This window comes from Vitis riparia, chromosome 7 (assembly GCF_004353265.1).
Source record: "Vitis riparia cultivar Riparia Gloire de Montpellier isolate 1030 chromosome 7, EGFV_Vit.rip_1.0, whole genome shotgun sequence".
Lineage (NCBI taxonomy): Eukaryota > Viridiplantae > Streptophyta > Magnoliopsida > Vitales > Vitaceae > Vitis > Vitis riparia.
Genome location: NC_048437.1, coordinates 1,871,154 through 1,891,470, shown reverse-complemented (window position 1 = coordinate 1,891,470; position 20,317 = coordinate 1,871,154). Strand labels below are relative to the sequence as shown.

General features: G+C 33.8%; 1 protein-coding gene across 4 annotated transcripts; it reads left to right on the top strand.

The window, feature by feature from the left end:
• Positions 1–631: 631 nt before the first annotated feature.
• LOC117918827 (alternative NAD(P)H-ubiquinone oxidoreductase C1, chloroplastic/mitochondrial) lies at positions 632–13,242 on the top strand. 4 transcript variants are annotated; one of them, XM_034835744.1, is made up of 11 exons: positions 635–761; positions 2,238–2,440; positions 3,002–3,097; positions 6,795–6,861; positions 7,002–7,185; positions 7,414–7,507; positions 7,633–7,845; positions 9,683–10,087; positions 10,244–10,320; positions 12,727–12,830; positions 12,942–13,242. In XM_034835744.1, exons 1-11 carry the CDS (start codon positions 713–715, stop codon positions 13,079–13,081), a joined length of 1,632 nt encoding a protein of 543 aa, XP_034691635.1. In that variant the 5' UTR covers positions 635–712; the 3' UTR covers positions 13,082–13,242. The 4 variants fall into 4 exon arrangements, with proteins under 4 accessions (XP_034691638.1, XP_034691635.1, XP_034691637.1 ...); XM_034835745.1 differs by lacking the exon at positions 635–761 and adding an exon at positions 809–945; XM_034835747.1 differs by lacking the exons at positions 12,727–12,830; positions 12,942–13,242 and adding an exon at positions 11,467–12,720 and having other exon boundaries at positions 632–761.
• Positions 13,243–20,317: the final 7,075 nt, after the last annotated feature.

Genomic DNA, 20,317 nt, shown 5'->3' with positions numbered 1-20,317 from the left:
TGCTTAATCCACACAGTAGTGACGACGTTGACAATCCACACAATCATCATTACAAGAAGGGTTAGAGTGCATAACCAACACTATAATGATGGTGTCATCAACTCTATATAAACCCCTCAAAAAGCACGAACAAGGTACACACTCTTATTCTCTTCCATAAAAATAATTAGAACTATCCTCATTTGACTTAAACCTTCGGAGGGGCATGCCCGGACCACTCGTCCGGACATCCTTCTATGTAGGGAAAAAGTTCATCTGATTCCAGTGAAGCTAGACAAACTCCTCAAGAAGTGTACTAGAATAAGGGAAGAAGTTCGTCTGATTCAAATCTGAATCCAGTTGGCTTGACACCAACAAAAACTATTTTTCTTTTTTGCTTTTAAGAATAAAAAATATGATGTTTTAAAAAAATGAGTGCATGTGCTCAAAATAAAAAAAACAGTTTTAAAAAATAAGTTTTGAGAAAACATGCCCAAACGGAAAAAGGAAAAAACCAAAAATTTTGGAATCCATAAAAAAGCTCATCACCTTTGACAAGCTACAATTATGTTTCACGGAGCCAAAATCAAACACGCGGAACTCACGTGGGCCACGCCTGCACCGCAAAACCCATGCCATCCATCGAAGCCGTGGAACAAAAGGAGCCACAAAGCCCAATTGCTTTCTCGCTTTTCGCCTCTGTCTGTCTCCCTGTGGCTTTTCCTTCTCCAAAATGGCACAGATGGCTCTCTCTGCGTCACCGACACTCACTCTCTTCAATAGTAAGTTGTCTTCTCCAATGGGTTGAAGCATTTTCATCCCTCATTTACATGAGAAAACTGTAGAATCTGCCAGAACTCTTCTACTTGCAACTTTCCTTGTGTTTTCTTTTTGTGTTTGTTTGGTTTGCAAGGGAAATGAAACCCACCTGAATTAAGCCAACCGGAGGTTTTCTTTTATTTTGAGGTAATACCAATGAAGTCTCTAATACCAGAATTGGGATTTCTTTTTCTCTGTCTATATTTTCTCAGAAACCAAACAGAACGGTACTTCCTAAGGCTATCTATATTATTATACATGCTCTTTCACTGCCGATTGAAACATTATGTGGCTGAATGCGAAAACTGTGGAAGCACTCAAAACTCCTATTTCTAATTGTATTTTTCATTATGATTTTCTTATTGTGTTAAAGTTTTCCATGAAAATGAAAATCACCCCAATAATGAGGAATTGTAGATTAGGATTAAGTAGGGGGGTTTTATGAGCTATGAAGTCTAACTAGTAAAAATTTTAAGACCCAGAATTGGGATTTGTTTTATTTTCCCATATTTCCTCGGGAACCAAACAGTGTTTTACTACTTAATGCTAATTGTATATTATTTTATTTCTTTTCTGTGGTCAGTTAAAGCGTTTATTGGACATTCATATTTGAAAACTGTAGAAACAATCATATCTTCTCTTCCAATTGCACTTTTTTTTTTTGGTTGTGATTTGTTTTGTTTTGTTCTTTAGTTTGCAAGAAAATGAAAGCTCACCTCGTTTTGTTAGGCTAAGGGATTCCTGTTTTTTGAAGTCCTTCTGAGCAAATGTCAAAAACCCAGAATTGGGATTTCTTGTTTTCTTTTGCTTATAGTCTCAGCAACCAAAACAGTGGTACTACTTATGGCTTATTCAATATTATTTTGTTTGTTCTTCTGGGTCGGGGTTGAAGTATGTTATTGGTGAACATGAAAAATGTGGAAGCAGTCGAAACTTCCCTTCCAATTGCATTCCCCAATATGCTTTTTGTGAATAAAACCTCTTCTCAATGAAGCCAAACTATTGCACCAGGCTGAGGGTTCTTTTTTTGGTTGTGCATTTTGAGGTGCTGTTGATGACATGTTTAAGACTCAGGATTCAGATTTCTTTTCTTTTCTTGTATTTTCTGAGCAACCAAACAGAGGTGCACCGATTGTAGATGATCTCTGTTTTCCTATGTTTTTCTCTTCTTGTTTCCTATATCAGAACTGCTCTATCCATTGCACTTCTCATTATGTGTTTGGCACTGTTTGTTTCCAAGAAAATGAAATCTCACATCAATTAAGCTAAATGTTGTTTTAGGAGCCTTTTCTCTTCTTGAGGTCCTGTATGAAAAAATTTCAAAGACCTGGATTGGGATTCCTTTTTTTTGTTTTTCCTATGTTTTCTCAGCTACCAAATATATGGAAATTGATTCTCCTGTGATCCTGTGTACGGGAAAAATTCCCAATCTTATGTAGGGGTTTCAGGTAGATCAAAACAATGGGGGATGCTATTTCCTGGTTCTTCAAGAAAACTTGCAATCAATATGTCAATACTTATGAACTTCCGGAGCAAAGGATTCAGTTTTGTTGCTTCAGGTGCAACACAGTGGAATGGAGGTGTTGCAGAACTAGTGGAAGGCGAAGCAGCATCACGGCCTTATACATGGCCAGATAAGAAGGTTGGACTCTTTAATTAGTTTCATCTATTGATGTCTTCTCTGGCAGATGCCTATCATTGCCCTTGAAACCACATCAATGCATGCTCTTAGGATGTCATACACACAATTGTTGCATGGAATGTGATTCTTACCACCATAACTGATCAAAATCTATCAGACCATGTCCTTTTCCCCCCAAATTTCCACACAAGATGCCTAAATCAACACACGGTCAAAGATGTAGGTAGGGTATGTCTTTTAAAATTAAGAGATAACAGCAATCTTGATGTTATTTATCTTTTTCTTCACGCAGTTCAACCTGGTGAGCAAAATAATCACTGTTTCTCTTATACATATGTATTGTAGATGATAAATACATCATTAGGTTACTTTAGTGTCTTATCTTAAACGAGAATCCGTCTCAGCATTGGACAGGCATTTTTATACTTTGACTGAAGTGTAATGTATTTTATGCTGCCACAACCTGTTCTCTACTTTATATATTTGTCCTGCTGATAAACTATTTCAACTTTTCAAGCTTTATGATCATTTATTGTAATGATGGAAAGCTTTTGCTTTCAGAAGCCCAGAGTGTGCATACTAGGTGGCGGCTTTGGAGGTTTATATACGGCCTTAAGGCTAGAATCCCTTGTATGGCCAGAGGACAAGAAACCTCAGGTAGGTCATGTTAAGTCATAATTTGGATTCTTTTTCTTTTCTTTTCCTTTTTGGAATCTGTTTCATTTTCCTTTAGGGTGGTGCTTATCTTTTCCAAAGAGTACATGTATTTTACCAGTTAATGAACAACTGACTACCATCTTAGTCTATTAGTTTTCTATTTTTCTTCCTAGTTCTTGTTCATTTCCACCAAACCTAGCTTCAAAATTTAAGAAATTAAGCATGTAAGAGACAACTTGAACAGCATGATCTTAATTTTTCTCCTATATATTTATTTTTAATAAAGAACTCCAAAATTGATAAAAGGCTGATGACATATTGATGTATGATTACATTTAGAACCTAAGCTTCCTTGTTGAGTTTGCTAACCTGTTCTAAGGCTAAAAATTTGTAACAGGATTGGTCGACCAGATTCAGTTGTGACATCTCTAATAGTTCATATTGATGAATCTATTCTGATTGTTTGGTTTTGCCTTAATGTCTATATTTCCTATTAGACTCCGAGTTATCATGAAGTTCTGCAGTAAAAGTCTATCAAAATTAGCTTCACTAAAATTCTTAAAACAGTGCTACTTTAAAGAGTTCTATAACTTGTTTCTTTGTTCCTTTTTTACAATAATAATACATTGAAGAACCACTGATGCCTTCATAATATTTAATGGCCAAGAAAATTCGGTGGTGGCATAAGTGTGGAGTTTACAAGCCAAGAAGAAGGGATCAGAAGATAACCTCCATGAAACTAAAAGTATGAAGATGTTCTTTTGTACATGGCTTACTGAAGATGTTTTCATAAAGATACAATAATAATGAGGTTCTTATAAGGTGTTGGGACTATTAGAAGATATCATCTTTGCTAAGATGTTCACTAAGGTGACAGTTAACTTCAGAAGCCATTTAAGAAAGGGATTGGCGTGTGATCTTAATGGCAAGAAGCCTGACCAGTGCTTCTTGTTTTCATAATCTGATGTGAGAAGCTATTGGTAAAATTTTTTAAATCTTATGTTGATTTTCTTGGATAGCTAACGGCAATCACTGAAAGTGCCTGTGAAACAGGGGCACAGCTGATGTACCCATGCAGTAGTGCCCATGACGAATGAACCAAACAAATGAAGAAAATTATTCTACATTATTGAACTCATCAAGAAAAATTGATGGACACTTCCTTATAAAACTGATAGGAAGTTGAGGGCCAATAATACAAGTAAAAACGGCATCCTTAACCGTGGAACTTGCCAATTCAATTCCTTAAAACTCTTACTTCTCTCCCCCCAAAAGTCTTACTTCAAACATTCAGCTTGCTTGTCAAAAGACTTCCATGTCAATATCTAGAAAACCCAGGTTTGGCAATGGACAATGCACCTGGAGCTAATGAAATAAGACAAACCATAATTTCCATGCCATGTTACAGTCAAGCAAAAATGATCAACGTCCCACCACTTCTTTGTACATGCAACATCAGTTGGGAATATCCCTTCATCAGCAGATGGTCTATGAATTCCATATCAATGTATTGAAGAATTCCATGTCAATGAATTGAAATGTAACATTCAAATTTGAAGCACCAGTTTGGAAGTCCTAGCTGAACACTCCAGGTTTGTAACATTCAAACCCCATCTGGAGAACATAGTCTATCCCACCTTGCTAACTCCAAAAAAACTCCCTTTGAAGCTTCTCTAACGTTTTCATTACAGAATAGTAATAAGTTGACAAGCTGGGTACTAGTAATAAGAGTTGGTATTCCTCTTCAATAAAATATTTTTTCTTCCAACTCTCCAATATTCTCTCAAATCTTTCCACCAGTCAATCCCAAATAGCTTTAGCCTTGCAAATATCCTTGAACCTGGAAGAAGACCCACTCTACAACTGAGATAGCTGCCTATAAATCCAACATCTTCCATACTGAAAATTAATTTCGTGTCTTTATACTGCTACAGACATAGCCAAATACTTGGATATTATTAGAGTCTTTTTTTCTTTCTTTGTCCTTAGTGGGACTCAAACCTGGATTCTCTCACATCTTCATTGCAACCCCTTACTATTTGAGACAAGCCTCAAGGGCAATTTGACTACTGCTCTTTTGCTTCATAAAAGTAATGACATCATCCATGTGCAGATGGGCACCACCACTCAACTCTCTGCTCCTCCTCTTGTCCTGAAACTTGATATCATCCCCCTAGTTCTTGGCTGGTTTATCTTCTGAAAACCTTGATAACCTAGATAAACAAAGAGGAAAGGGCAGATCTCCGTGCTTAGGTCCTCCCCTGAAGGTAAGGAAGCATGTGGAACCCTCTTTAACCAGAAGTAAGAAGTTATTTCTTCACATCCTAAGATTGACAGTATGTGTACTATGGAACAAACTCATTTCAATTGTTCGAACTTTTTTCGGTATGTTGCTCCATTGTGGAACTTTGACTTTCATAGAAATCTGAATGATTGGGACACTGAACTTTATTCTCTTCTTTCCTTGGAAAATGTTTATTTGTCTCCATCTCTTTTGATGAGAAATGTTGCTGCTTGGAAGACAGGGGCCATAAGAACTCAAGTACCTTTGTACCCAGCCTATGTTACTGGAAATTTATAATTCAACCAAAAATCAAAGTTTTTTACATGGTTAGAGGGACAAAAGAGGGCTAACATTAATCACATGGTTTAGACTAGGAGCTTGTGCAGAAATGTTTCTCTGTGGGAGGAATTGCTTCAGAGGATTCTATATATTTTTAAAATATGTTGGTTATTCCCTTCTAAGCTTTTGGTTGGAAGGCTGTGAAGACTTTTAAGAATAGTGGTATATTAGCCACATTGTAGGTGATTTGGTTGGAATGAAATTCCAAGATCTCTGATGACAAATTCAAAATGGAACTGTTGAATAAGTTTGCTTTTTGACTATTGTTTAAGTGTCTGTGCCTTAAGATTGGCCCTCCTATCAGTATTGACTGAAATGCGTTTGCTTAATCTGGTAGTGAAGAATGGATGCCAGGTGTTGTCAGTACCTGCCTCCAGTGGGATGCTTTAATCTCCATAACATTGGATGCCATTGGGAAATACAGATTAAATGGGTATTTGAGGTATTCATAGAGATCATAAGAGTGAGCTGATGAGCTCTAAGCAGGTGGATGATGGGTTCAATATTGAAGTGGAGTTAGTTGCCTTACTTTAGGATCTGAAAGAGGCCTTCCTGATGGGTATAATGAATTTCACAGTGGGAGGGGACTTCTTTGGTGATTTCTTTGATGTCCAAGAATATAGGAGCCCATGGAAGTTCATTTATTGGGTAGATCAGATCCTTAATTTGGATGACATGGTTCCCGCATTTACATGGCAGCCTAGTTCAGCTCAGAAAGCTGACAGCTTTACCAAGAGGGGCGCCTCTTCCTTTGTTGTGTTTGTGAGGGACATTCAACCTACTTGAGGTTTTCAGTTAGGGAGTATGTTTATGTCAGTATGCATGGCAGCTGTATTTTCATAATTTCAATTTCTTTGAAGGATATCTCATTCTTGTGCTTCTTTTTCTATTGTAGTTCTAATTCTTGTTTCCTGTAAGAAGTAAATTGGAGTCATTTCAAATTCCTTGTGAGCCACATTGGAAGAACTGAACTGAATACACAGTATTGTGACTTCAATTTTCTTTATTTATAGCTACAGTTCTCTTGTTTGTTCATTTATTAATACTCTTGAGATTTACTGTATGTGGGACCAGGTGCTTCTTGTTGACCAGTCTGAACGTTTTGTTTTTAAGCCAATGTTGTATGAACTTCTAACTGGAGGTATGTTGTTTAATTTGTTGAACAGGTCCATTAATTCATTCCTGTTTATGATAATATAATTTATGTCACTATTATGAAAAATATGAAAAAATATAATAAAATGATTTTCCTGTTCCTACTAACATGATTTTCCTTTGCAGAAGTAGATGCATGGGAAATAGCTCCGCGTTTCTCAGATTTGCTGGCAAACACTGGTGTGCAGTTTTTCCAAGACAGGGTCAAAGTATTGCATCCCTCTGACCATTTGAGAATGAACGGGCCAACAGTATCTAGCTGTGGAGGAACTGTCCACCTTGAAAGTGGTCTGGTTATTGAATATGACTGGTATAATTTCTATCATTCTTAGTCCATCTCTAAATTGTTCCTATCAAGGTGTGTAAGTGTGCTCTAAGACCTTGGAAAGTACTGGAGCTTTGCTTTGTCTTGATTTCTTGATTGGTCAATTGTGTAAGAAAGCAATCCAATTGCAATTTTGAAAACATTGATTAGATATTGAAATTTAATCCTGAAATGCCCCCTGCTGATTTTATATTTTTCATCCTGGGCAGCCAGGTTGGTTCTTGCTTTGGGAGCTGAAGCCAAACTGGATGTTGTCCCAGGAGCTGCAGAATTTGCATTGCCATTCTCCACCCTGGAGGATGCATGTGTAAGTGTTTGACTGAGGGAGGAGGAGGGTAAATACATTCTATGATATATTGGGGCAGAGAGGTTCTGCCTCTATGTCACCATTAATATGAACTGTCTTTACACCGTGGTAGTTTTATGATGCAGAGGGTTGACAATAGGTTAAGAACTTTAGAGCGGAAGAGGTTTGGTAGAGACTTTCCGATCCGAGTGGCTGTTGTAGGCTGTGGTTACTCTGGAGTTGAGTTAGCTGCCACAGTATCAGAGAGGCTGCAAGATAAAGGAATAGTGCAAGCTATTAATGTAGAGACCACAATCTGCCCAACTGCCCCACCTGGCAATAGGGAAGCTGCCTTAAAGGTAAGCTATCTAGATTGTGAATTATGAAACCATGAAATCCAGTATCTTAATATACCAATACATTGATATGCTTACTCATGGATATAAATTAATTAATTTGATTGATTTTTTTTTTCCTTTGAAGCAAATCTTTAAAAATTAAATCGTATAGAAATATATTTTTCTTAATTTCCTATAGAATAGGAGTTGATTTTTTGTAGGAATTGTTGGAAATCAATCACGGATCTCAAGGAAATCAACCACTAATCTCAAGGAAATCATCCACTGATCACAAGGAAATCATCCTCTGATCTTAAGCAAATTAGCTACAGATCTCAAGGAAATTAGCCAGTGATCTCACCCTTGATCATTGGAAGTCATCTATTGCGTTCACCCTTGATTCTTGGGGTTAATTAGCTATCTTTGACTAGTCTAAGACCATTTTAGGAAGTTCTTTTAATTGGTCAACTTTATAATTAGACTGACAAATATTTTTAGCATTGATTTGGCAAGTTTATGTTTTTTTTTTTCTTAGATTATTTCTTCTGTATAAATATGTATACTCTACTGTGGATGATGTAATGATTTTCAATCTAATTCTAAACTAATATGGTATCAGAGCCTTCATTGCTTAGTCATATACAACCTTCATTGTTGTAACTTGTTAAGTTTTTTTCAAACCAACCTTCATTGCTGGCTCTTTCATTCTTCCTACACTACACAAAAATCTTGTTCTTGGACATCATTGTGTTATTTTTCTTATCTTGATTCCTCTATGAAGGATTTTAGGCCAATTAGCTTAGTGGGAGGGTTGTATAAGTGGTTAGCTAAGGTGTTGGCTAATAGAATGAAGGGTGTTTTAGCTAAGGTGATCTCAACGTCCCAAAATGCTTTTGTGGAGGGGCGGCAGATCATGGATGCGGTGCTGGTTGCTAATGAAGCAATTGACTCCATTGTGAAAAGCAATAGAGGGGTGATTCTCTGCAAATTAGACATTGAGAAAGCCTATGATCATATGGATTGGTTGTTTCTTTTAGCGGTGTTGGAGAAGATGGGGTTTGGGGAAAGATGGTGCAGTTGGATAAAGTGGTGTTTATCCACTGTTAGGTTTTCAGTTATGGTGAATGGAAGCCCTACTGGTTTTCTCCAAAGCTCAAGGGGGTTAAGGCAAAGAGACCCCCTATCGCCTTACTTATTTGTAGTTATGATGGAGGCTTTTAGTTGTTTGCTAAAGAGAGTAGTTGCTGGGGATTTTTTGTCGCCTTGTTATGTTTGGGGAAGAAGAGGCGAAGGGGTCCAAGTCTCTCATTTGTTGTTTGCTGATGATACGTTGATTTTTTTTGTGTATATTTTGGTCAATCTGGAAGAAGAGGAATAGACTAGCTTTTGGGAATGAGGAGCTCTTGCTTCAAAGATTGAAATATTCTTTTGTATGTAATCTTTGGTCTTGGGTCAGGGTTTCCTTAGTAGCGAACCCTTCTTCGCTTGTAAGTTTTTTAGACTGGATAGGCTCGTAGTAAGGGAAGGCGGTGTGTATACTCCCTGTATACTACGAGGGCACTGGTTTTTGGTGTTTCCTCTTTGTGTTTAATATACTTACTTCTTACTTATCAAAAGAAAAAATGTTGTTTCAAATCCATATTCATCTTATTTTTTATTTTTCCAATGCTTTCATTTTACTTATTTTATTTAAGGAATGGATTTAGATATAAGCTTCATAAATTATGTTTGCACCTCACACATTTTGAGTTCTTAACAAGTTCCATGCCTTTGTCTTTTACTATAGTGAATTACTTGTTTTCTGGACATTATATCTCAATATCTTAAAATTACAGTATTTTTTGGCTGCTATTAATAGGTGCTCTCATCCCGAAATGTTGAACTTCTACTGGGTTACTTTGTCCGCTGTATAAGAAAAGCTAGCATTTCTGAAGTTTCAGAGAAGCAAACAGAGAGTGGCACACTTCTGGATGCTGCAGCTGAGCATGAGCCTGAAAAACTTATTTTGGAACTTCAACCAGCTGAAAGGGGCTTACAAAGTCAAATTCTGGAAGCAGATTTAATATTATGGACAGTTGGTTCTAAACCTCAACTTCCTCAACTGGAACCCTGTGAATGGCCCCATGAGCTTCCCCTTAATGCCAGGGGACAAGCTGAAACAGATGAAACTCTTCGTGTTAAGGGCCATCCACGCATATTTGCAGTTGGTGATTCTTCTTCTTTGAGGGATTCCAAAGGAAAGCTTCTTCCAGCAACTGCACAGGTACTACGTTTACAATTTTTTTTTCCTGCCACTAGTATGTGATTATATGCACATTATGGATTTCATCAAGGAACTTTTTCTGATTGTCTCAGAATATGTATTTTCTTGTCCTGACTGTTCTTTGATGGTGATGACACACTTCCACATCCTTCTCAGGTTGCTTTTCAGCAAGCAGACTTTGCTGGTTGGAATCTGTGGGCAGCAATCAATGACCGTCCTTTACTGCCATTTAGGTTGGAAACTCTAAACACTTTCCTCAATAGTATTATATTAACTAATTTAATTTTTCATTACTCGTAAAAAGTTTGCAATATTTCCAAGATAAATGTAGGAACCATTTGTGATATTTGCCTTTGATAACTGAAAACAATTTAGAGATGCGTTCACCAATGAAATTGAAGTTCCTGAGGTTTTCTTTTTTCTGAATCAAATCTTCACTCGATGTTTCTTATACATTCCCTGTTTCTTGTTTATCCATTGTCTCCTTTTGCATCTTGTTTCTTCTACCATAGTCTGTAATGTGTGTGCACATCAACTGATAACTAATTGTTTTAGGCGGTTTACTCTTCATTCTCTAGTTCTACTTTTAAAAGTTGAAAAATACTATACTAGGTGTCTGTAGGTTATCCCACTAACCATGAGCAACTCTCAGATATCCCTTTTTTATTATATATATTTATATATTAACTACAAAAGCTGAAATGTTAAGCTGTATTCGGAAATTGTTGTAAAAAACAATTCTGAAAAAACAATATTTGAGAATAGTTTTTGAAAATTGTTTTTTGATATTTTATAGAAAAAAGTCTAGTCTCAGATTTATAATCAAATTCAGAATGGTGGAGGGGGGGGGGGGGGGGGGGGGGGGGTGGAGGAAGAAGGAAACTTCTTCTGAAGGTTTTCCTATTATGTTTTTGGAGTAGAATTCCTAGTCTAATATTCAGGTTATGAGGGACAACTAATGAGATATGGATAGGCTTATAATGATAATAGGGGCGGGGAAACAGAATTTAGTTTTGGGGCTTGATACATTAATACATAGTGGAAACATCTGTTGTGGTGGAGATTGGTGACTAAGGTTATGTTTGATTCTTGGAAAGTTCTAGGGAAAGTAAAAAAATACTAAGCAAAATCATTTTCTTATGTTTGATTGTACTATGGAAAATACTAAAGAAAATAAAATATAATTAAAAATTAATTAGGAAGTTTTGTATTTTCAAATTCTTTCATCTTTATATTGAAGAGTTAAAAGAAGTGAAATGAATTTGAAGTAACATAGAAAAATAATTTATTGACTTTAAATTTATTTTTTATTTTTCTTCAATTTTTTTTATCTTATATTTTTCCTTTCTATTTTCTTTCGCTTGCATTTTCCCTCAAAGTTTTTCAGGAACCAAACAAGCCTAAAGAGACCACAAGCAGTGAGAGATATCACTTATGACACTAGAGCAAGAGTGGATCCAAATTGCAGTTACCATAGATAACCTGTAAGCCATCTCTTGGTAACAAACCACCAGGGAGCATCAACTCTACAAAGATATAGATAATGGTTGCCATCTTAATGGTGGGGAGGAGAATCATTCTCCTGTGTCATCTGAGGAACGAAACATTCGATCTTCTTGGATAATGGAGTTAAACCCACCCAAAACTGAAAAACTTACGAAAGAAAAAAGTTTGATGCAATTATGTGTAGCAGTTCTGTTAGAACTGCCATATTTTTCTTTTTTGTTGATAAACTACAACTGAAAGCCAAAGGAGATGGAGGAATGATCTGCCATGGAACTTCTGCACAATTTTCTTCAGATTACCAAGGAAATCTTCTTCCAAACCTAAGGTTGTATTAGGAGTATGACCTAAGTTTTCTAGGTGATGAGCTGTTTGTTTAGATTACGTACAGATTCTGGAGATATAAATATTTATTCCTATCTAATGCATTAGGTTCCTGCTCTTCTGCTTTACTGTTTACTTCCCTGGGCATTTGTCCTCCCTTAATGCATTGGATTTTGTCTTTGGAATTCCTTTCCATTTGCTATTACCTTTAGGACTTTTCCCCTAATCATTCCTAATTATTGATCCCATGCTTTGGACCTGGTATTCCTGTTGGATCTGTTAAAGTTTGGAATTTTGCCCATAGCCCATCCATCCAGAGAAGAGTAACATCCATTGTTATAACTCCAGCTTCTCATGAACAAATTTATTGTAATCATGATCAACACACTCATCTTTTATTTATTATTTTTAGAACAGTTGAAATAGTTTCTTTTTCATTGTAAATTAACTATAAGCACATAAATATATATTCATACATATATGTGGGGTCGTTGAAAATTGATCCTGTGGAATTATAATTATATTATGTGCTCAACAGAATATATTACTGAGACTGCATAACGTGGGGGCACTTCAAGGGGGAAAGAGCTATGGGGATGCCAAATGGTTGTGTTTTGATTACATGTTTCATGGCTTTGTGGAAAACCATAAAGCAGTCAAGGCAGTCACTAAATTTCCCCATGGCTCTTTACTAGACCTCCTGTTCCCATGTGGTCAAAATTAAATTTGCTAATGTTTTATGAAATGCATTTACGAGAGTAACATCCAAAAAAAACAATGTTGGTAGATGAGCTGGTGACTTTCTTTGTCAGGTTTCAGAATTTGGGTGAGATGATGACTCTAGGGAGAAATGATGCTGCTATTTCCCCGAGCTTCATTGAGGGGCTAACCTTGGAGGGACCTATTGGCCATGCAGGTATAGTTATCCATGCCCCTTTTCACACTTGTGGATGGCCTGGTCTGGTCTGGTCTCTATTTGGTTTTGGTTGTGGTTTAATTTTGATGGGTCTTATATTTGTCCATGCAGCAAGGAAACTGGCATATTTGATCAGATTGCCAACAGATGAGCACCGGCTCAAAGTGGGGATCAGTTGGCTCACAAAGTCTGCCATAGATTCAGTTGCAGCAGTGCAGAGCAGTGTGATCAAAGTCCTTTCGGGTTCTTAATTAGAACCCACACTTGCTCCACTTACTCTCTGAAAGGCAAGTGGGGTGGGAGGGATTGATTACTTGATCCTTCTGACGCGTGGTATTCATGAGTTGATACCTGATGAAAAATTTTCTATGCATAACACAGACTAATAAAAGGTTTTATCCATTTCATCCAAGTTTGCATTGCAGAGACTACTCTCACTTTTGAGGAGTTGGATGAGGAGTTGTGAGTATTGTTTTAGAGTGCGTTTGGAAGTAATTCTAGAAAGTGTTTTAACATTTCTAACACTTGAATGATAAAAATTTTCAAGAATTAAAAATATGAAAAACGCTTCCTAAAATCACTATCAAACGTGCTTTTAGTATATGCTATACATGTTTGAAATGACTTTATTTTTATTCAGATGCTACCCCAACCACCTATTCTTCCATTCCACCACAATTCCTTGCTCTCTCCTCCTCAATATGTCTCAACCCAACCTCCAAGAGGAGAGCTTGCTGAGGGTTTGGGCTCTGAGTCTTGTATAATGTTTGATCAAGGGAGCTCTTCATCAGCAGCAGCAGCAGTACGCCACTGAGGCATTAACAATGGAATCAAATGTCCTTTTCGGATAAATAGAAAAATAGGTGTTGGTAAAGAGCATGGTATAAATTGTCAAACATAAATTCTACAAATTTAAACTTTTAGAAAAATTGGTAGTTAAACCGGTGTGGACAACGGCTTTGACATTGTGGGTGATTATATAAAATTGATTTTGTGAGTTGCATTAGGCAAATTAAGCATTAAGATTAATGCATACAAGTGAAACGATTAGCATAGTTTTCTTCTTCCAAATTGTAGGAATGTACTCGATGGGATTTTGGATTTGAATTGTAAGAATAAATTTCTTTGCAATACTATATTGGGGTTGTAGAAAGGATTAGGTTGATTGGTTTTTCGAAGAAAACTTAGTCAAATTTACTTGGGCTATATGTAAAACAAAGTCAAACTAAGGTTATAAAGATTGAAAAAACTAAATAAAATCAAGTTTATTTAACATCGATTAAGTTCAATTTAAATGATTGGTTAGATGTAAGTCAACTGTAGTCGTGATATACATACATATATACATATGTATGTATGTATGTATGTATGTATAGATAATTGTGAATGACCTCATCCTTATCCATGGAGATTTTTGTTTTTTCCCGTAATGGAAATTTTTATTATTCCTAGTAAAAAATTAAATATTATATTTAGTTTTGGTTTTTTCAACTCCTATAAATAAGAGGTTTGGATTAATGAAGAACACAGTTCAAAGTTCATACATAATTTTCTTTTTTCCGTAATTTCTTTTATTTTCTATCATATTATCAACATGATAAATTTTTGCAAAAGAAAACTTCTATAAGATCTTGTAGAAGAGTGTTTGTGGAAGATTGAAAAGACGGAAAAGAATGTTTATAGAAGATTGAAACAATGAAAGGATAACCTTATAAGAGATTTATATGTTTTTTAATCCAAAATAAATTTTGAAAATCATGCACAAGATGATTGTCTTGTTTTGAGTATAGGAATTTCACCAAGTAACGGTTTTAATCCCTCAACGGTTATGACTTCAAATCTTATAACCACACTAATGAACTAATTTTATCGAGTGTTGAAATAGGTCTAATTTCATGTAGGAGTAAATGAGAACTCTAGAAAAGTGGATAGTTATTACAACTTAATAGTTGTAGAATTTAGGGTGTGGTAGGATCAAGTTTCAAATCATTTGACTCTTCATGAGTTGATGTATAAAATTTTGAATGGATTGGCTAAAGTTTTACATGGCATTAGTGATTGTGAGGTCAATTTGATTAGCAAACCTATAATAATCGCTTAAAAGAAGGGTAAATTGGGCGATTCTTACATTTAAATTTTTTTATCAAATTACAAAAACAATAACCAATAACAAGAGCAAGAAAATAATAGAAAGTTAAAGAAAAAGAAATTAAACAATGATTTTAATGTGGTTCGACACAACCCACCCTTGTCCATAATCTCAAGTTTCAACCCAAGCCTTGAGATGATTTGCTATACCTAGAGTATTAAAGGAATCTTTTAATGTACACTTGGTTTCTAGGTGCCATTGAACCTTTACAATTTCATTACAATAAAATCTCGATAAATAAATATTCAATAAATTAATAGCAACACTTAAATAATAAAATATGTTGGTCTCAATTTGGGTTAGTGTACTAAATTAATAAGTTTATTAAATGTATAAGATAATAATATTTTTAGAAATATTTAAGGGCCCAAGGAAATATAAATTAATAATTGATAAAGTATAAAATAAATAATAAACAACAAATTAATATGATGGATAGAACTTCACGATGTATTATTAACTTCCTATAACTTCTTCCTATAACTTCTATGTTTTTCAATTCACTCCTCCAAATCATCACATTGTCTTTTAGATAACTAATTTTTAATATCATATCTTTTCTTTTTAGGAGTCTCCCTATCTTTTAGAATTAATAATCATCTTTTATTTTCTTTAGAATCTCTTAGGCTTTTATATATTAATTTTTTTTTACCACATCCATTGTTTTTAGTTTATAAGTCATACATGTACAAGTGATATAAAGTAGAAACATAATACTCTTTATAAATAAATAAAGATTCATTTTTGATAAATTAATAAATTATTTATTTATCAATAATCTCGCTAAGACAATAATTTCTCTTGGTCCCAAGAATATTATTTTATAAGGGTTTTACTCTAGTATTCTTCCAACACTTAAAATAACACCACAAGTATTCTTCAAATACTTAAAAACACTCTTTCATAGAGTATACTAAACTTGGAAATAAGAAAATGTAGCTAGTCTCGAGTGCAATGATCAAGGTTTGCAAGTTTTGAAATAATTGCACTCAAAGTATATTAAAAACTCAAGGATTTGACAACAACATAATTTGTAACTAGCTACATTTTCTTATTTCCATAATTAAGTCCAAGAGTCTTAAATTGGAGTTTCAAGCCGAAATTGATTGTTAGGCACAAGTTACTACTCAATTGGTCGATCAAACGATTGAACACTTAAATTACACTTTATAGGTGATCATGTTGGGATCCCTAGATTATTCTGTTCCTTGGCCCTAAATCTCATAAGATGCATGCATATTATTCTTAGGGCTCTTTAAATTCAAGCACAATGAAAACATGATATTTAAAACCAATAATAAACATAGATCTAGAAATAGTGAATCTATACCTATGATTTGGATGTTTCCATATTGAATCCAATATGAGGAAGATATAAAAGAAGATTTCGTAAAACTCGTATACTCAAAGATATTCCACTTGATTTCTCCCTTATTGGATCCCAGTACGAGAGAAGGGTGAACTTCTCTTACTCTCTTAAGGGTGGCAATGGTTTGCTCGCCCTCTTTGGAAGTCGATGGATAAAGTGTCAAAAACTTGAACCCTAAACACCTGAGGAGGTTTAGCTCACTTGAGTCCTAGTGGACTTTAATTAATTAACCAACCTAATTTACCAATCCAAAGAAAATCATTCATAAGATCAAGTGCAATCTTGCATTTTTACTAAAACGCCTTTATGCACACTTATGAACTACAAACCCATATCCTCAAATAAAACATATCATTATAAACTAAAAGTTCGAGTAGTGACTATTAAGACACATAGGAAAATATTATCTCTCTCATAATCCAATTTTAAAGTTGATTCAATGCTCGACTAAAGAGAGTTAACTACACTTTAGTATCCTATGAAATTACAACAAGACAAACCTAGAGTTTGTGACCTACTATTCATTACATGCAAACTCTCTATGAATTTGTGCATGAGATCTAATGAGGTAAAAACTATCATTCTCTTAAGATCACCTTTCCAATCTTTGAGTTACAAATTATCTTATTATGTAATCATTTGATATATTCTAGCTTATAAAGAGCGTATGTCAAATTTCACTTAAAAAATTACTATGAAGATAGATTTCATGATCACATGTCTTTAGAATCACTCAATGAAACATGTTATCTCAATCCTATTAGATATAATGGTGTCTCTATTGAGAATACCTGTTGCCACCAAACTCGATCAATCTACAGGGATATATTACCTCATCCATAGAGATATATGATCACATTAAAGTCTCACTCATAAGTCAAAGTCCCCTGTTAATTTCAACAGAAGCTCAATATTCTCTCAAGGTTGAGAGTTCATACAATATAGTAGTTTGGTGAATCATGACTACCTCATTCCAAATACAAAAAAAAATCATCCCTCCAATTAGAAGGTAATATACTACAGTCTCTATTGAATTATCCAAATTCATGAACAGATTATGTATCTTATGTGCAACTCTTAATGCACCTAAATAATGTACAATACAAATAATATAAATTTAAATGCTCAAATCAATATCAATGCAAATGATAGGTAGAGAATTGAAAATCGAGTCTAATTTTGTTATATCATATCTTACTGTTAAAGGTTCTATCCCAACAAATCATTGGACATCACAAATCAACTAGTTGTTGTATCCGTTGAATGGTACCTTAATGGTTGAGATTCCCATCAATTGGTTACATGACTAATAGTCACTACTAACCTACTTCTTTTACTTGCTAGTCAATTGATCAATAACTTTGGTTAATCACCAACCAACTACACAAAAAGTATAGAAAATTTTTGTATGTAGTGAATTTTAATGGCTTACGTTGGTTAAATTTGAAAACTTACTATTGAAAATCCTTTTTAATGATGAAAATGCATATCAAAACATAAGTTTTTATCCTTTAAAGAACCAAACTCATTTTATAAAAATCATAAATAATGCATACATGAGTTCTTTTAAAAACCCTTTTAAAGAGTTTATTCATTTTTGTTGAAAGATGCTTAGTTTGTAAAAGTCAATATTAAGATATATTTACTTTTATTGATTAGCACATTTACCTAGCCTTATAAAAGAACCTATGCAAAATCTTGAAAAGAAGTCATAATTTTGAAAATAAAAACCCTTGATTCCATAACATTGAGTTATATAGCTTCTCCTTCTTTTTTTTTTCTTTTCTTTTTTTGATGAAAGGCGACTACAAAATAAAACACCCACAAATACAATTGCAAAAGGTGTCATAATAATCTTCAAAACTAAACTTTCTAACATCGTAACGAAAATTTGACCATCAAATGATTGAATCTAGATTACAAATATATTTTTTCACTAAATAATCTGTTGTTCTATTTGTTTTCCCGTAAATATGACGACAATCATAAATATATAGATCATGAGATATCTTCTCTTAAATTGATCCAAGGTAATTTTGTTTCCAATCACATTTGAAAATTAAACATTAAATTTAAATATTTGTTTTGTTATCATTAAAACTTGGAGCTAATCAAACCTTGGCATAACCCTTGTCCATATGAATTGTTGGGGTGACTTGAGGTATAATTTCCACGATTATTATTATTATTATTATTCATTCTTGTTCACACTTTGGAGTTTGGAACCATGGGTTAGACTTTGTTTATGTTAGGCCATGGTTTCAAATTTTGGGTTGTGACAAAATATTACTTCTTTGTTCCCATTGAATGAAATCTAAACCACTAAACCTAATCCCTAAACCCCACCCACACCAAAATACCAACTACAAGTAAAGGTTGTTTGGGGTAGTTGATTTCCATAGTTTTTGTCATTTTTCTTTCTTAAGAGCATTGATCATTGAATTAATATTAATTACCAAACCGGAAGACTTATACAAAGACTATAATGAAAAAGGGTCCTGTTTTTCTTTTGGGTAGGTATGTAGCAAGTAAATGGTCAATGTCACATCAATCATTCTTATTGCCTAACTTACCATTCATTATTTAAGAATTTTTTTTTTTCCCCTTGAATAAGGCAATGGGGACAAGGGTCTTCAAATAATAATTGAAATGTCATTGTCGAGATGAATGTAGGGGGCAAAGGTTGGATGATAAATTTTGAATGATTGAGCAATCATTTTTAAGTAATTTAATTTTTTTTTAAAACACCATTAAACTTCTAATGAGCTTAAAATACTTTTAAAAAAGATTATGGCCAAAATTTCCCCTTTTCAATTATTTTACAAAAAAAAAAAATGGTTTTATTAAAAGGTTTCAAATTTAAATAAAAAATTATTAAAAAATTCCTACAAAGATTTTTAGGAGCTTAGAATTTGTATCAAATAAGTTTTAAAACCCAAGAGTAATTTTGGTTAAAGTGTTTTTATTCTACAATAATTTTATTACTCATCTTTCATTAAAAACTTTTTTTTATGTAGAATAATTTATAGTATGTTTGATAGTGATTTTTAAAAGTGTTTTTAGTCTTTTTTTTTTTATACTTTAAAGATAAAAATTTTTAAATATTAAAAAAACTAAAAACATTTCTTAGAATAAATGTGAAACACATTTTTAACCTTTAGATATAAATAAAAAAATATTTAATAATGGTTTCAATAATGTGTTATAAATAAAAATAATTTTAAGTGATTTTATAGGTTTTTGAAAATAATGTTCAAAAGTTTGTCAAACACCTAATTTATATAACAAATCACTTCCAAACATTAGAAAATACTTCAAACTCTCTCAAAATTAAGGGACTAATATTATTTTATAAAAAGAAACTAATTAAAAATATTATGAGTGATAAAATGATATTTAGTAGTTGTAAAAAAAAAAATTAATAACCTTTCTTATTTATAAATAATATTTTTGTATATTCAAATCAAGTAACTTCAATTTGAATAGCCATAAATGGAGCACATTTATCATGTTATAACTTTTCATATTCAATAATTTAGTTGGGTATAAGCTATTTTCCTTCAATCCCATCCCATTCCTTCACTCTATCTTTCATTCTAAACATTCAAAGAATTTAATTTATATATTATTATTCATTTATTTATTTTGCAAATCCAAAAACCCTTAACCCTTTTATTTTTATTTCATTACTTTAGACCATAAAAAAGCAAAGTTGTATATTTCATTACTTTATTAAAAATTTAAATTCCTAAAATGCTTTTTGCAATTGATACAAGTCTCACATCCAATACCCACTTTAAGCCCGTGGCCACCATTTCACACTTCAAATTAGGAGATTTAAAGTACAATGGTGTTGTAGTGGTCGCGGCCTGATCACATCACATTTATTGTGTTGTAGTGGAAAGTGTCATTTGGGGTATTAGTTGGATAGGATGTCACTAACAAGTAACAATCGAAATAATCGACTCA

Excerpts from the sequence above, each read along its gene's own strand:
- LOC117918827 (XM_034835744.1), top strand. The coding sequence starts at position 713 with ATGGCACAGATGGCTCTCTCTGCGTCACCGACACTCACTCTCTTCAAT. Across the intron at positions 3,098-6,794 it reads CAGAGGACAAGAAACCTCAG|GTGCTTCTTGTTGACCAGTC; the intron begins GTAGGTCATGTT and ends ATGTGGGACCAG. Across the intron at positions 7,186-7,413 it reads CTGGTTATTGAATATGACTG|GTTGGTTCTTGCTTTGGGAG; the intron begins GTATAATTTCTA and ends CTGGGCAGCCAG.